The sequence below is a fragment of the Andrographis paniculata genome, unplaced genomic scaffold (genome assembly GCF_009805555.1).
Source record: "Andrographis paniculata isolate CXL003 unplaced genomic scaffold, ASM980555v1 Contig89END, whole genome shotgun sequence".
In the NCBI taxonomy this organism is placed as follows: Eukaryota; Viridiplantae; Streptophyta; class Magnoliopsida; order Lamiales; family Acanthaceae; genus Andrographis; species Andrographis paniculata.
Window position 1 is genome coordinate 949,020 of NW_026137627.1, and position 17,667 is coordinate 966,686.

The 17,667-nt window shown below is 34.2% G+C and overlaps 1 protein-coding gene and 1 pseudogene across 1 annotated transcript; both read left to right on the forward strand.

Annotated features, from left to right (window-relative positions):
• The first annotated feature begins 1,513 nt into the window (after positions 1 to 1,513).
• Positions 1,514 to 12,710, forward strand: LOC127243076 (uncharacterized; annotated as a pseudogene).
• Positions 12,711 to 13,567: 857 nt separating this feature from the next.
• LOC127242809 (V-type proton ATPase subunit F) lies at positions 13,568 to 15,908 on the forward strand. Its single transcript, XM_051262505.1, has 5 exons — positions 13,568 to 13,696; positions 13,855 to 13,947; positions 14,527 to 14,608; positions 15,369 to 15,451; positions 15,539 to 15,908. Exons 2-5 carry the CDS (start codon positions 13,885 to 13,887, stop codon positions 15,701 to 15,703), a joined length of 393 nt encoding a protein of 130 aa, XP_051118462.1. The 5' UTR covers positions 13,568 to 13,696; positions 13,855 to 13,884; the 3' UTR covers positions 15,704 to 15,908.
• Positions 15,909 to 17,667: the final 1,759 nt, after the last annotated feature.

Sequence of the window (17,667 nt, forward strand, 5' to 3'; positions counted from 1 at the left end):
GCGCCATGTGTCGCTGACCTGGCGGACACGTCACTCCGGCGAGCCACGCGGGCGTCTCTGGCGCCGGATGACTAAAACAATAAAAAATTTTCACTTATAGGACTAGTTTACGACATACTCCACTTACGGGACTAAAATGATAAAGGGGTCTAGTTACGGGACTAAAAAAAACAGTTTACCCTTAATTATTTAATATAATAAATACCTTTTTAATTTACAATATATTACACAAATGTCATTACTTTTATATCATACACTACTACTACTAATAGGAGTATTTTATTTTTTGTTTTTTTACTACATCTAATATAATACTAATATTGAAAAATATACATGCAAAAAATAATCGTCACGAGACGGAGGGAATGTTTTTGCTCTTATAAATGTATTAGTGTAAAAAGTAATGATATTTTGTAATAATAATAAAAACATAGGAATAATTTTATGATGATATACGTTTTTATAAAAAATGAGACTATTATTTTGAAACAGACAAAAATAATAAAAATGTATTAAAACCGATGGAGTATCTATATTGTATATACTACATTTTTTTTTTATTACGATATAGTTTTTAAAATATTTAAATATATAATTTAATTTTTTAATCATATCTTTTAAATTTATTTTAAAATTAGCAATATTATTAAATATATAAAAAAATAATAAATAATACTCCCTCCGTCTCAATACAATAGTCTTGTTTACCATTTTTTGTCCGTCTCAAAACAATAGTCTCATTTTTATAAATAATCATATCACTATAAAACTACTCTTATTTTTTCATTATTATTACACAATTGCCACTATTTTTTACATAAATACACTCACAACGGCAAAAAAGTCTTTTACCCGTACTTTTTACCCACTACCAATATAATATCAATATTCCTTAAATCGTACCGAATATAACCCAGACTATAGTTCTGGGACGGAGGGAGTATACTCCATCCACGTATCATGTCCACGTTGTCACTTTCCTTTTTTGAAAAATAATTATACAATTTAATCTCATTTTAAACTTTTTAATTTATTTTTTTAATTTTAATTAAACTAATTAGTTATTTTAATTTTAATTTATAATTATTTATATTATAAGATAATTATTTTCACTAATACATTTTAATTATCTACTAGTTACACTCCTCCTAAAATATTATGTCAACAATGTAACAGACCCAGCATGTGAAATAGAGGGAGTATTAATTAACTAAATATTACTATTATTTTAAATATCCATCTCTATTAAAGAAATCAGAGTATTTTCTATAAAGAAAAAAGAAAAACAGACGGAGCCTTTATATAACAATTAATTAAAATTATAAAATAACACATCCTTAATAAATTATCCTCACACCCTCATAGTAATAAATTCCTCGATTAAATAAATCATCATTAATGAACGAATTTAAGGCGCATCTCATAATTAAACAATAATTAATAATTTCATTTAAATTTCCCCTTCCCAATCCCATGCACGCTTTCCGCAATTTCTTGTTTCCCTCGCCTATTCCCTGGATCCCAAGTCCCGAACCGAACACCGCCTCAATTCACATACGCCCGGGACTCGAGATCTCAGGAGCGCCGAGTTCACCGCCCAACGCCATTGCTATACAGTAACGATTGCATCAGGCTCACATGGCAATCGCCACCGCCCCTTGATTCCCTTGTTCTTCTTGTAACACTTCGAATCAAATCGAATCTCCACAAAAATCATCTCTGAATCCCCAGTTCTTCCCAATTGAATAATCCCCAATCACATTCCTCCCCGCCATCCCCGCTCACTCGAAGAATATTTCGATTTTGCAGTCCGTTGTTGAAATCGTTGAGCGGAAATTGCTTCGGTTGGATCTCAGTGTCGTTTCGGAAAAACCCTATCGGATTGGAGTGTTGTTTTTTCGGTTATTCGATGCAGAGGATTGTCGATTAACTCGTTTCTCGAAGGAGATTTGATGAGGGCATTCCGTAAATGCTCGAGGATTTTGATCCTCTGCTTGCTCTGCGCGCTCGTTCCTCTTTTTATGCTCTCGTATAGGCTGAAGCAGATTCATGACGACGGTGAGTTTGTTTTCTTCGAATTGGATGAATGTTCATTTCGCTTTCGTGAGTTTATCGATTTTTCTTGTAGCTTAATCTCAATCTTAGATTGTTTCTTCGCTTGTTTTCCTTCCGCCAGGATCAAGAGGCTTCGTTGAAGATTTATCGATCATTGTATGACTCTCCTTCATTCGTACATCTTCAGTCGATCGATTTGATTATCGATTTTTCCAGATTATGCACATCTGCTATGGATTCTCGTCTTGAATTGTTGTTTCCTTAGTAAAAAATCGACGAACAGACTCATGACTTGCAGATTATCCACATTTGGATTGGATAGTATTCTACAACCAATTAATCATGAACTTTGTATGTTAACATATGAATTTTGATTTGCAGAAACACAGAACGGAGGCACACACACTTCTTGCGACGGTGCAGGTAATCGAAAGAACAACTAATTTCTTTCAAAGTTTTTTAGGTTCCTTACTGTAATTCTGTGGTTTTAGGAAGGAATAAACAGCATTAAGGAACCGGCACGAAGAGTGTATAAAGAAGATGCTTATAATTCTTCTGTTAATGCAGCAAATGGAACGGATTCACTCGAAAGTAATTGTGGGTATTTCTCTGAGAAATTCTTGTTAACAATTCGTCCATAGATTATTGTACAGAAATTTTAAAGTAGAATTTACCCTGTCCTCACTCAAGTTCAGCAACCAAGCGTGAGAGGCGTCTAGGAACACAGGCAAGACAGGAAACGAATAAATCGCTGGTGTCAGGGATGAAGGTGCATTGTCCTAATTTTCATTTGTTGTTGTAGTCTTTGCGATTGGTTCGATTATCATGATTTGTATGATCGGTGGCTGTGTGATGTTCATGGAAAGTTATGTTCTGTTTTATGGGATCATAAGTTTCTTTTCATTGATTCCTCAAACTGGTTTTGATTGTTTTCCTGTATTCGAACAGTCTTCTGAGCATAAAGAACATGACGATAATGGAAACCACACGAGGTCGAGGAGGGTTGATAAGAAGCTAACAGAGATGCAAGACCAGGTGCTTAAGGCCAAAATGTACCTGAGCTTTACACCCCCGAATAGTAATTCCCATTTCATTAAAGAGCTGAAAATTCGAATAAAAGATGTTGAACGAGCTATGAATAGTTGCACCAAGGCTACCCGTTTTCCTAAGAGGTACTCATTTTTATTTAGATTGTTTATACGATCCTTTTGTTTTTATCGGCAATCTCAGAAGGAGTCGAACAATCTAAAGGCCCCTTGATTGATTATGTCTAGTGCAAATCAACGGCTAATTCAGAACATTCTTGAGCAGTGAAAACTATTCGATAAGTTAATCATTTCATCTCATGAATTTTTCTGGAATTGTAAAAGAGTTTCTTGAATCAGCTTGTTAATGAGATCAATTTTTATCATGTTTGCAATTATCTCTTCTATTAGTTTGTCCAATGTTCTTGATGCCGATTGCTGAACATGTATGCATATATTCGAGTAATCGTAGAATCTCTGATGGGAATCTAATTGTTTATTTAGAATAAATCAGGGAGAAATTAGTTTATACAAGACAAGATCGAAATTGCATCTAATGCATCATATTTGTTTTCAGTGCCGGACAGAGGATGAAAGCAATGGACTCTACCTTGACACGAGCCAGCCGTATCTACCCTGATTGCGCCACCATGATCAAAAGAGTCCGAGCTATGATCTACAACACCGAGGACCAGGTCCGGTCTCAAAACAATCAAAAACTGTTTCTCACAGCACTCGGTGGAAGAACAATTCCGAAAGGCCATCACTGCCTGTCTATGAGATTGACTTCTGAATATTTCACCTTGGAGCCTGATCAAAGGAACTTTCGACACACACGGGAGCTGGACGATCCTTACCTTTATCACATCGCGATTTTCTCCGACAATATACTGGCTTCTTCCGTTGTCGTGAACTCAACTTTCGAATCTTCCAGGGTAAGTTTGATATTTTTGCTTGCATACTTTCCAGCGGCATATTCCTCATTTCAACTGCTAAATGATCGACTCACTTAAAAAGTTGAATAGTAAAAAATTGAATTTGAATAGTTGTTTGATACGATATAAATTAATATTAATGTGATATTTTGAATGTGAAATAAATTTATAGTATAATATAGGAAAAGAAAAGTAATTGTATGATTTGATATTTTTTGAGGAAAAAAAAGAATCTGAATAGCCACAGAAGAGCACAACCTTAAGTTTTTTGATAAGCTGGTCCTTTAACATTTTCAAGTCTCATCATCACCAATTTGTCATCGTTCATTTGCAAGATTTGTATGTAGAGTATATCCACGTATATTAGACTTATTGGTTGACTTCATAATAAATAAAAAAATTATGCGTATTTCTTTATATTTAAATTTTTAGATGAACTGATCATTTAATATTGACTACAATTGTTCCCTTTACAGGAGCCAGAGAAACTCGTATTTCACATAGTGACCGACGCGCTGAACTTCCCGGCAATGTCAATGTGGTTCTTATCCAACTCTCCCAAGAAAGCCATTGTCCATGTGGAGAGCATGGAGGATTTCCAATGGCTGTCCACGAAATACAACCGAACTTTTCAGAGGGAGACTTATGTTGACCCGCGATATACTTCTGAGCTGAACCATCTCCGGTTTTATCTTCCGGATGTGTTCCCGCGCTTGAATAAGATAGTCTTTCTTGATCACGATGTAGTGGTGCAGAGAGATTTAAGGAGACTCTGGAACGTGAACATGAGAGGCAAAGTTAACGGCGCGGTACAGACATGCATTAAAGGGGAGCCATCCTTCCAGAAGATGGACATGCTCGTCAACTTCACTGATCCCATGATCGCGAACAACTTCAATCGACACAGATGCACGTGGGCATTCGGAATGAATCTGTTCGACCTCCATGAATGGCGACAGAAGAACTTAACCGATGTATACCACAAGTACCTGCAGCTGGTGAGTCAATTTACTTGATTTCATTCTGATTCAGTGAATTTTTAATGCTATGTTAATTAGGAGTGGAAAAAAATATCAAAATACAATATGCCGTCCATATAGTAACAAAAATAATACTCCCTCCGTCCCTTAAGTAGGTATCCGTTTGCTTTTTGTACGGAGTTTAAAGGTATATTAGTATTATATTGATGTGTACTAGGAATAAAATATAAATGACTAAAATAGCTTTATTAGTATTGTGTGATATAAATGTAATAATATTTGTGTAATATATTGTAAGGTAGATAGTACAATTAGTAAAAAGAAAAAAATAGATATTTTGTTATGAGACGGACCAAAATTAAAAAAAATTGATAGTTTGGTAAGGGGCGGAGAAAGTATAAAATATACCATATTTTTGGTAAGGTATGATATTGTACCGTAGCATTTCGGTACAATAAAAGTATAAAATTCTGTATACCGTAGTATATTGTTATCATACCGAAGTTTGGTATATATCACGATACTGATATATAACCAACGTTCACTATACCTCTACCATCAATTCAGTATAGTAAGTTTCAGTACGGTACACGGTATACTGAAAATTCGGTATCGTATCAGTATAAAATTTTTTTATATACCGAATGATTCAGTGTGGTATCGGGCCGACATTTTCTCATACCAATATTTATAGTAAAACGTGAAATTTTCAGTATACCGTATTCGTCAGGCTTGTTTCGATCGTTATTACAGGGCAGGGAGAGGCCGGTGTGGAAATCGGGCAGCCTTGCGATCGGATGGATGACTTTCTACAACCAGACAGTGACGCTGGACCGGAGCTGGCATGTCGTCGGGTTGGGGCGTGAGTCGACGGTGACGGCGGAGGACATAAAGCAGGCTGCGGTGGTGCATTTCGACGGAATGTTGAAGCCGTGGCTGGACACGGGGCTGGACGAGTACAAGCAGTTGTGGAAGAAGCATGTGAAGTATGATCATCCCATTCTGCAGCAGTGCAATGTTCATGAGTAAGATTTTTTTTTTGAATGTTTTTCTGGACGATTTCTTCCACGCTTTTTTTTTTTTTTTTTTGTAGGTGTAAATTTGAGATCATTTTTGGCGATGGTAATATAGGAAATAGGATATAGGATGGAATAGTCATAGAATTGAAATTTTAGAATTGAAGCTGATGGGAGGAACATTCTCAGAATAGCTAATACTCTACTGCAGTGATTATATTTTTTTTTTTTCTGTTTTGAATGTATAGGCACATATCTGATTCATTTTTATGAGGCTTCGAGCCAAATACTGGGACCCATTTAGGAAAAGCCACGTGTACCTTGATGGAAATTATTGTTTGAATTTAAAGAGTTAAAATTTTTTAAAGTAATTCTCCTGCCTCGATACTTTGGGTTTTAGGGTATATTAAAAAATAATACTTAATATAGATGAATAAAAGTGAGTAGGAAATGTTGATATTTTTGTATTTATATAAAAAAATAAGTAATGATATATTTTTAATTAAATAAAAATTAAAGATATTTTAGTATATATTTTATTAAAAAAGAAAAATAGTTAGCGATATTTTTAGAAAGTAAATTAAAAATTTAAAAAATAAGAGAAAAAATGTAATAAAAATAATGGCATCGTAAAATAAATGTATAAATATTGAATAAAGAATAATAGTTAATCTTTCATGCACAGAAAAAACAAAAATTTAGTGAATGAAGCATTATTTATTATATTGAAAAATAGTTCTTCATACTTCATGGAGCAAGTATAAAAACCACATCCATAAAAAAAATCAAAGGATAACAAACCCAACTTTTCACCGCAAAACGCAAAAAACGTTTTCAAAGGAGGGGAACAGCTGAGCGCATTATCCAACTAAAGTCGTCAAATGTCAAACGCGTTTTATTTAGAACAGCGATTTCAATAGAAAAATAAAATCGAAACACTGACATCCCTCCTTTGCGAGGGAAGTATCCCCTACTTCGCGGCCCGTTGGGGGCATTCTTCGTGCACCATTTCACGAAAGCTCGACCCTCTCCCTGAAGCTTCCCTTTCAGCAAATCCAGAAAGCCTGTAGTTTGATGCACAAGGAACTACTTCGGACGCATCTCTCTGCTTAGAATCTCAAGAATTTTTTTTTTTATTTGTGTAATGTTTTGCTTTTCCGATGGTGTTACGCGATGCGCTTAAATTCTCTTGCATTGCGAAGATAACGGGCGGTTACGGGCTCAGCAATGTGGATTGTCCTCCTTCTCGTTGTATTCGCTTCTAAGTCGTACTCGATCGAGAAATTTCGCCAAGCGTGAGCGTACTTGCTACTGATATTATTCTGGTTTAATTATTTTATGCTCGGTTAAAGTGCATTTGATTTTCGGTTATTGAGGAATCGGAAATATTTTTAGAGTTTTAAGAATACTTGGTAATGTTTAGTTTTGATTGTTACATTCACTTGCTGATTCGTCCGCTTGAGGCCATGATTTGATCGTATAGATGGTGCATGGTAAGCTGGTAATGGATCATCTTCTAGGAATTAGCTCGATATGTTGGAAAACAGGGATGATGTGATAATAAAATACAAGAAGAAGAAAAATTGAAGTGTTGATGAACTTGTTAAAGATTACCTGATAAAATTTCATTATTAACAATGAAAGGAAGAACATAAGATAAATAAACAGAATATAAGCTAAAAGAGAATAAAAAGAGAAGCAGATTAGTCCTCTTCTTGCATAACATCTACTGCCGGTAATCTCTGGTTTGCTCATATAACTCTCAAATCCAAAACAATTTATGTCCTCTCGAAACTGCGAACATGACGAGAATAAGATCATCGACAAAGATTAAAGGAGATAAGAAAAAATTATGGGTTTTGGGAGAAGAAAAACTCATATCCGAAGAGAAAAATTGTTTTATGAAGGCTTAAGGAGTTAGGCCTATTTACCCATACTTAATTCGTAATTGCTTCTTGTCCATACAAGAGGTGCATGAGTACTTAATGTGTATTGCGATTTTCATTAGTAATTTCATTTTATAAAAATTAACTTTTGTGCAGATTTCCCATTATAGAACCAGATCCTGGCCATACAAAGCTTCACATTTCGAATGAAGGCTTGGAGGCAATTGAGAGAATCACCACTCCTGTAGCAGCTGTTGCAGTAAGACTTCAATGGTTTAGAATAAAGTGTCAATTTATTTCTTATAACTGTAAAATGTTCTTCTCTGAAAAACTTTTATCTTACGTCTTTTATATAAGATTAAAATCTGTTAGAAGTATAAAGCTCGAAAATTTTAAAGAAAATGATAGTCAAATTAAGACCATCATAAATCCAACATTGTGGTTCTGGCGATAACCTTCTGTCATGTTGGCTGTTCCGATATTTAGATGTGTAGTATAGGCCAGGCCATCACCAAGCTGGCCGAAACCATATATTGTTGGGCATTTATCTGGAATATAGAACCCGATCAATGTATGCCTCTTTTAGGGGGAAAAAAAGGGACTAGATCTCGAACTCCTAGTAAACACCCAAACACCAAAATTATTACATTTCATGTAAGTGATTGGAAAGCTGTTGTGACAACACTTCCAGCAAGAATTACTTATTTATGTCAGAAACTAAACTTGACTTAACATACTTATTCAAAATTTTATACAGTTGTGCATTTGATTAGTATCTCAACTCCTATCTAAAAAAGTTGTATGACCATACCAGGTTATTGGTCCATATCGTTCTGGAAAATCATTTCTACTCAATCAGCTTCTTTCACTATCATGTTATGAAGGTGGATTTCATAAATTTGCTTTACACATTTTCACCACTGGTTTTCTGCACTTTTTCTATTACTCCTGAATTGACGTCCAAAACTTGGCAGGTTTTGGTGTTGGGCATTTGCGTGATACTAAAACTAAAGGTCTGTGCTAGAAATTCGTAAATGATTGCTTATGCTTGCAACCAATTGGCCATCATGCTACATGTTGCTCAAATCTTATGTTGGGTTTCTAAAGGCATATGGGTGTGGGGAGCTCCTGTAGAAATGCATATTGGTGGAGTTAAAACTTCAGTCTTTTATCTTGATACTGAGGGTTTTGAAAGTGTTGGGAAGTCAAATGTATACGATGACAGGTTTACCTGATGATTATTTCTAATAAAATTTTAATTGATTAGTTTAAATTTTTTGAAATGCTGCCATTGAATCCAAATTTGATTTGATTTCTCACTTCTTGTTTGACAGGATTTTTGCCCTTGCAACTGTGATGAGTTCTGTGCTTATATACAATCTGCCTGAGACCGTTAGTCACTTTCCTGTAAACATCCCTAAGATGGAATGTCTTCATTGATTGTTTCTTTTGGTTGTGCTCTGTGTAGATACGTGAAGCTGATATATCTCGGTTATCATTTGCTGTTGAGCTTGCTGAAGAATTCTATGGAAGGTCGGAATAAAAAAAAGTTAAGCAAAAGTTTTTAGTTATGATTTATTTTAACTTAGGTTTGACATTTCTTACTTAGTTCTTCTGAGACTTCTTTTCTCCTCTTATTTCTGCTTCCTGGGTGCTGACGAAAAACAGGGTAAAGGTAAATCTACGTACTATTTCTCTAACACCTAAATTCTGTATCAATGTTCTCTGCCTAAAAATTCCAACTTATCCATTTGTTGTCACAGGGCCAAGATGTGGCTTTTGAACCTGCCAAGTTGTTGTGGCTAATCCAGCGTGATTTTTTGCGTAAGCTACTAAGAATACTAATCTATATATTAGTCGTTTTATAGGCCTCCCACACTTGTGCATAATATGATAAAGATGCATGTGTGTGTGTATATATCTTTATAACGCATACATACATATATATATATATGTATATATAGCTTACTGATAAGTTTAATTGAAGCTATTTGTTGGCAATTTCAGAAGGGAAGTCGGTCCAACAGATGGTTACTGAAGCTCTCCAACAGGTCCCTAATACCAATGGTCAGTTTTCTTAAGCCTTATGCATAATTTTTTTTTGTTTTTCTTTTCATGCAAATGTTTTCGAGGTTTAACTGACAACAAGATTCCTGTGAATGCGTATCTTGAGCAGGGGACAAGAATATAGATAAGGTAAACACGATCCATCAGCTTCCTAATCGATCATTAATTTTTTTGACATTAGAGTCTTCATGTCGTGCTTTTCATGAATAATTATTTTAGGTGAACCAGATTCGCGATTCTTTGGCGATCATGGGTGACAACAGCACAGCTTTCAGCTTACCTCAGGTTTGGGTTTGTATTCAACTTGATGAGTCTTCTTCCTTTACGCTCTTGCGGTCTTTGAATTTGATCTAAATGACTACTTAAAAATTTTAGTCACAATCTGTTATAGTTCTTCATTCTTCAGTCCTCACATGTTAACGTCATTCGATTCTTAGTGCTTTAGATTTATCATCCGCTGCTGACTCTATGCTTGCATAGTCATATTATTTAAACCCTGAATTTATATCACCAAGTTATCATTGGTACAGCCCCATCTCCAACGCACAAAGTTATGTGACTTGAAGGATGATGAACTCGATTCTTCGTACATTGAGAAAAGAGATTTCTTCTATGATGCGTCCGAAGATTGTCCAGGGTAAAACTCTCAATGGCAAGGAATTCGTATCGTTTTTAAAGCAGGTGCAATACTTAGATTTGTTAAAGCTACTTACATTTGATGCGGCTTTATTAACTATACGTGTCGAGCCATTATTTTATTTCTTCGATATGTTTGCAGACGTTGTAATGTAAGAAAGGATGGGCAACCTTTTCTGCTACTTGAAATGCTATGTTTATCGTCTTTTCCTAATAAATTCGTCCTCCAGATTCTCAATGCCTTAAATGAAGGAGAGATTCCATCGACTGGCTCCCTTGTGGAGGTCTTCAACAAAGATGTCGTGCAGCGTTGTTTGAAAATATACACTGATCGTATGAGCTATGTAGGTTTGCCGACATCAGAGTCGTCTCTCCAACAGGCTCATGATAACTCCAAAGAGGCTGCAATGGTGGCTTTTGATCAGCAACGTTTTGGTCGACATCATGCAAAGAGATCATCCGAGATGTTAGCCGAAGAAATTGATAAGGTAATGAATCGAAGAATCAAAACATGATCTCGACGAAAATCTCTTTGTTATGTCAGTGCTTACTCGGAGATCTTTGTAGGCATTCAAGAACTTTATTCTGTCGAACGAATACCAATCTTCGAAGCTGTGCGAGGCACTTTACATTAGATGTGAAGAAAAAATGGACCAGCTTCAATCTCTCAGACTTCCATCTATGGCTAAATTTAACGCGGGATTCTTTCGGTGCAACCAAAGTTTTGAAAGAGAATGTGTCGGGCCTTCTAAAGCAAGCTACGAGATACGGATGACAAAGGTAGTATTATTATCCTTTCGGTTGCTTAATTTTATATATCTTTATGTTGGCTTCACCAAAGTCTATTTTCGGATATCTTAAGGTATATTCCGTTTATTAGAATCTGAATTGAATAGCTGTTTTTTCGCTCACGCAATTCCGCAAATGGCAGATGTTGGGGAAGTCAAGGTCTCAATTTATCAAAGAATACAACCACAGGCTGTTCAATTGGTTTGTGGCGTTCTCCCTCGCCATGGTGGTTGTTGGTCGGTTCATCGTCAAGTTTGTTATGATCGAGATAGGTGCTTGGTTGATTTTCATATTCTTGGAGACGTACACGCGATTGTTTTGGTCTTCGGAATCTCTTTACTACAATCCTGCGTGGCATGCCATTGTGCGGACTTGGGAAGCCTTCGTCTACAGCCCTATCATCGATTTAGACAGGTATAAACTCTGGTAGTATGTGCGAGATTTTTCATAACCACTATCGTTTCACTTAAAAGCTTAAAGGGTTACAATTATTTATTTATTTATGTATTATGAAGTCAACTATATTAAATTATCTACTTGTACTTTCATGAAATTGAGCCAAATTTCATATATTTCTAAAACAACTCCGTTGTTTCATAAACTCTGCCAAATTGCGAATATATTTTAATTTCTAAACTTATAAAATTACAAATATATTCAGTTTTTTTAAAATTTATTCGCAGTTTATGAGCATTTAGGTCCAATACCCTTAAATAAGGACTGGGGAAGGAGTTAAACGTAGAGTTTATGAAACCACGAGGAACTTTGACGAACTTTTAGAAGTATTGAGGATTTGGCGCAATTTTGTAAAATCACGTATGAATTTTGTGCAAATCAACTATGTTAAATTATCATCTCACTTAAGAGTTTAAGCTCTAATAATGATTATTTATTTATTATGGAGTCGACCAACATCAGTTTCTTCACATTTGTTTCGTTCGTTTTCACGGCAGATGGGCTATCCATGTTAGCATTATGGCTGCGGTGTTAGTGCTTTACTGGCGATGCTATAGAAGTCGAAAACGGGGGTCTTGTTGGTCGTTACCTGTCCACAGCAGTAGGGAAGATAAACGAAGATCGGAATGAATGAGATGCCGGTCTATTCCGGCGATCGGAATCTGTATTTATTGCAGAAATACAAGATGTAAGGGAGACAGATACATACATCAGATACAGCACATGTATACATACTTAGGCTACTGCGGACTATGAATCGGAATTGCGTTAGAATTATCAATGCCATGCCCACGTTGTTGATGAGGATTTGAGAGCAGAGGACTTTCTATTCTTTGATTTAGATCTTACTGTGCAAGCAACAGAACTAGTGTTTTCTGCTTCATTCATTATTTGGATTTCACCTTCACCACCAAATTGTTCAAACTGCAAGTTAATAAAAAATACTAGCTCCGTCCCGGAACTAAATATCAATTTGTTTTTTGTACGTAGTTTTAAAAATAGTATGTGTGACATAATGACATTTGTATAATATATTGTAAGTTGTAAGAGTATTTGTAATGTTAGGTAGATAGTACAATATATAAAATTAAAAAATAATTAAAATTTACATATGATTAATTAATTAATTAAACTAACATTCTCCACGGATAATTGCACATGAAAACCCTCACATGGATAAGATTACCATATCTATAGATGGACAAAAAAAGAAATGAATACTAAAATGGATTCTTTGTTATGAGAGGGAGTAAGTATATTTATTAAAAATACAAAATAAATATACTCTTACCACTCTGTCAAAGACCATCTTCTTTAAGGGTATGTTTGATTGTGCGTTGTATTTTAAGTTGGAAGTTGGATTACAAATAATTTAATTTGTTTGATTTATAATAGTAGTACAATATATAGTAAAGAAAATAAATATATATAATATTGATGATAAAATTTGATATAATACAATAAATAAAAATATAAATATTTGATAATTAAAATTAATGTAAAAGTAATTTTGTTTGGTTTTATTGTAAAAACAATTAGCCTGTTCATTCATATTGATTTTCTAAATGTATGTGGAGAATTATATTAATAATATAAAAAATAATATTTTGCTTTAATATTTATTTTTATTAGTAAATAATGTATATATTATATTAACGATTGTATATTTATAAACGGATATATTATAATAATAATAATAATCGAACAGCCGGTTTACTTTTTGAAAAATGATTGGAACCGTAAACCGGATGGACAATGGTTTTATCCTATTTTTCGTTATTTTGTTCATTATTGTGTGTTCTCAGAGCGTTCTACCTCTTCCGATCCGAGCTCAATTCCAGTCTTCGACAGGTACGATTATCAATCTACTGTTTCTCCAAATGCGACTGTTGGAAATTTGATTTTGCGTGTATGAAACCATGATCGTGGATCCTTCAGAAGACATTTTTCCTGCCTTTAGGATTGGTATGATTGGTTTGTTGATCGTCTTATTCCTGTCGCTTTAGCAGATTTAGTATTTGTTCGAGTTTACTTTAGCAATGGCAAACAAGCCTCAGATCCGCACAAGTAGCTCCGCGCTCATAGCTATGATCGCCGACGAGGTACTGTTTTTTATTCATTATTCCATGATTTAGGTTTTCTCTCGATATTGTCCGATTTATGTGTAGTACTTCTGCAGATTCCGTGACGTATTGAGGAATTTTCATTAGCTACTTGATTTCAGATTGAACTAGCATTATTTCAATCGTTTTCCATACCATTTTCATGATTCTAGTTGTTCTTGTGGCGACGGTATTAGATAAACTACATAACAGTTTAGTCAACCACAGTTGTATAAGCTCTGTATGCGATGCCGCAGAATTGAGTATCTCTCTGGTTTACTGGCCTTCAACTTCCGAATTGCTGTAGGTGGTTGAGACATTAGTCAATTGAACATTTATGCAATGACGAATTAATCAATATAGGTTATGTATGTGCCAACAGATATTAGAGCATACTGTAAATCTGCTATCATTCCTCTGATACTTGTGTGAACTAATCTCTGCCTTAATATGGCAGAGTTCTTTGGGCTAAGTTGTTTGATGTAGATTTGCTTGTTAGAATACTTTTTTAGTTGGTTCTTTTGCAATTAGGGCTCATTCCACTGTGTCCTGTCTGATGGTACAATCTTGGTCATGTAGGACACGGTCACCGGGTTTCTGCTTGCTGGAGTCGGGAATGTCGATTTGAGGAGGAAAACAAATTACCTCATTGTGGACTCAAGTATGCATTTTTATGTTTATTTTCCCACAAAGTAATTATCATGAATATGTCCTTGTGGCTCCACTTTGTAGACTGATGGTTGTCTTAGTTCTAAAATCATCTTGTCAAAAAAAAAAAAAAACTGTCTGACATTTGTTGCAAAGTATAATCAACAACCAAATATAGTTTCCACAACTGCAAAACAGCTCTAGTCATTATTGTTCCCGGGAAAGGGGAACAATCTGCATAGTATGAGATGAACAAGCCATGAGTCTTCAGCAATATGTTTGTTAGTTTCACTTCTTTTAGTGAGTAAAAGATTCCCATGGTTTCTTTTGGTTGTGGTTGTAAATTCATGCTTTTAAACAGAGAAGTATGTTAGTGTTCAGTAATTATTGTGCTATGAACTCTCATTTGCAAGTATGTGTAGTTTATAACTATACCCTCAGCCATGTCCTAAACATGTGAAATTTTGGAAATATTAAGATTTAAACCTTGAACAGACCCTGGATAACAGAATCTTTGTGAAAATTAATGATCTTTTAAATTTGGGATCCTGTCGATTTGAACTTTATGCCATGTTTTACTGTTCTCTTGTTGAGGAAATGACAAACAATTACCGGTTACTCTTTCATTAAAAATTCTTGGAAGTGCAAAAATGGTTTACTGTATTGATGAACATGGCTGCCTAATTTGTTCATACTAAGATGCACGAAATCTTTACCTGAGCTTCTCGATGTGCTTCCAGTTTAATAAATTAACATTATCCCTTTTGGTTTAGAAACAACTGTGAAACAGATCGAGGATACATTCAAAGAATTCACTACAAGAGAAGACATTGCAATTGTGATGATCAGCCAATATGTAAGCTTTTACACACTCTTCCTTACGCTCGTTTCTTGATTCAATTATCTGTCGCCACAAATTCAAGATCTGATCCATTCATCTCAGGTTGCGAATATGATAAGATTTCTAGTAGACAGCTACAACAAACCCGTCCCCGCAATCTTGGAGATCCCTTCCAAGGATCATCCATATGATCCTGCGCATGACTCTGTTCTTTCTCGAGTCAAATACCTCTTCTCTGCAGAATCAGTTGCCTCGGGAAGATACTAAAGTATTGCTTATAATATTTAATCAGATTGCATTGCTTGTTATGTGTATTTTTAACTTGTTCTTGTAGAACTCCTCGAAAGTGGAGACTTTTGAGCCATGTGTTTTATGGACAATTCAAGAATGCGGAATAATGCCGTGCATACTACAACGGCAATATAAACAATCACCGGCTTCTCTTACGGTAAAAAAAAAGAAGTTAAATTCATTCCCTTGATGTTCTTACATTTCGCTTAGAATGTATGCCTTTGTATGTGAAAATGTTACTATTTAAAGTACAACTTTTTAACACTGTCTCCGTTAGGCTCTAAGGGTCTCATTTATTTTTTGCGTCTTGATATTTGAATATTAATTATTATATCAAAAAACGTAGTACATATTATGAAAAAATTGCAAAAATACTTACATTAGTGTTTTATAATACTAATAAAATGACATTTGTAAAAAAAAAAATTTATACAAATATAAAGATATTATTAATGTTAATATAATGATGCAAAAGTCAAATGTGACCTTTAGATGCAGCCGGAGAGAGTGCAAATTATTAACCTTATCTTTTCAATTTTTTAGCTTCCTATATTTTCAAATTGACAATTTTGCTCCCTCTTTCGAACATATTAGTTCATTTTTTTTATTTATCTGGTCATGTTAATTTTAGTCTAAATATTTTATTTTGATTAGAATCTCAGCATACATACAACTGAAATAGAGTATAGATTCTTGTAAGGGATGAAATGGGTCGGGATAGACCTAAGACCTGAACTGAGATCTAATTCATCTATTTGGGATATGGTCTAATTATTTGAACATTGGACTAGTTATGTGTTCAGTATTATATACTTACTCTGTCGAGGCTAATTATGTCACTATGTTTAAGCACGGATATTAAAAGATAATAATATTTTAATATAAAAATGAGGTAGGTTGTTGGGTTTTTTTTTTTTTTTAAGCTCGACCCGCTTGACCCTAATTCGATCCGACCCAATTTGGTTTAGTTTTAATCTAACCCAAAGAGAAACTAAATCTGTATATATCCAAAATGGATTATGCTTCTATCGAAAATCGGTCAGTACTTTCGTACTACAGATAAAAAATAAAGTGAAGGTATTGTAGAAAATTTAATAAAAAATTAATAAAAATATGATATGATATGTAGAAAAAATAGTAACAAATTGATTATTATTTGTTATTTTAGGTGTATAAGATTGTTTGTTATAAATAAATTATGTATAAATTTAGGGGACATTAGAAAAAAGGTGATACAATTATAGCAGACGACTTGGACCGTGTTGGAATTTGGAAGAAAGGTGGCCAACTCCCCATGGTATTATACACTTTTAACTCTGGCCTCGTGTCCAAATATAATCAAGTTTGGGTTCAATTTATCATGCTTGAGTTACCATAAATATAATTGCTATTGGTATAAGGCCTAAGGTTTCGTTTAAGTAGAGAGTTTTAGAGTTTTGAATATTTTTTGAAATAATAAAAGATCAGGATGTAATGTGATATTTTCTGAATAATATACGTTTGATATGATATTTTTTAAAAAATTTAATGGAGTGGACTCATAATTTTGAAGGGTTCAAACCTCCGAAAAAAGCATACTTTGATATTTTTTTGTATAAATATTTGTTTTTTAAAAAATAAAAAGAATAAAAAAAATAAGTAGTGTTACTTCAATAAATATTAGGAGTATATATGTGACAGTTTGACAATATAATACTATATAGATATTAAAGTTGAAAGTATAGATATTAAAAAGAACAAAATATACATATAAAAAACTCTCTTGGAAGTTTTTTTTTTTTTTTTTTTTTTTTGTTTTTTAAAAAAAGAAATCATCTATGGGATCTTGGTTGTCTTTCCATGTCATGAGATGCTGGCTTGTTTTGTCTGGCCTAATTTGTATGTTATTAAGTTCGATCGGGTCAAGTAGCGGTTGCGAATTTTCATGTTATATATATAAT

What these genes read in the sequence shown, in the direction of transcription:
- LOC127242809 (XM_051262505.1), top strand. Translation starts at nt 13,885, where the DNA reads ATGGCAAACAAGCCTCAGATCCGCACAAGTAGCTCCGCGCTCATAGCT. An exon ending in TAGCTATGATCGCCGACGAG is followed by an intron (nt 13,948 to 14,526) that starts GTACTGTTTTTT and finishes TTGGTCATGTAG; the next exon opens with GACACGGTCACCGGGTTTCT. An exon ending in TTGTGATGATCAGCCAATAT is followed by an intron (nt 15,452 to 15,538) that starts GTAAGCTTTTAC and finishes CATTCATCTCAG; the next exon opens with GTTGCGAATATGATAAGATT.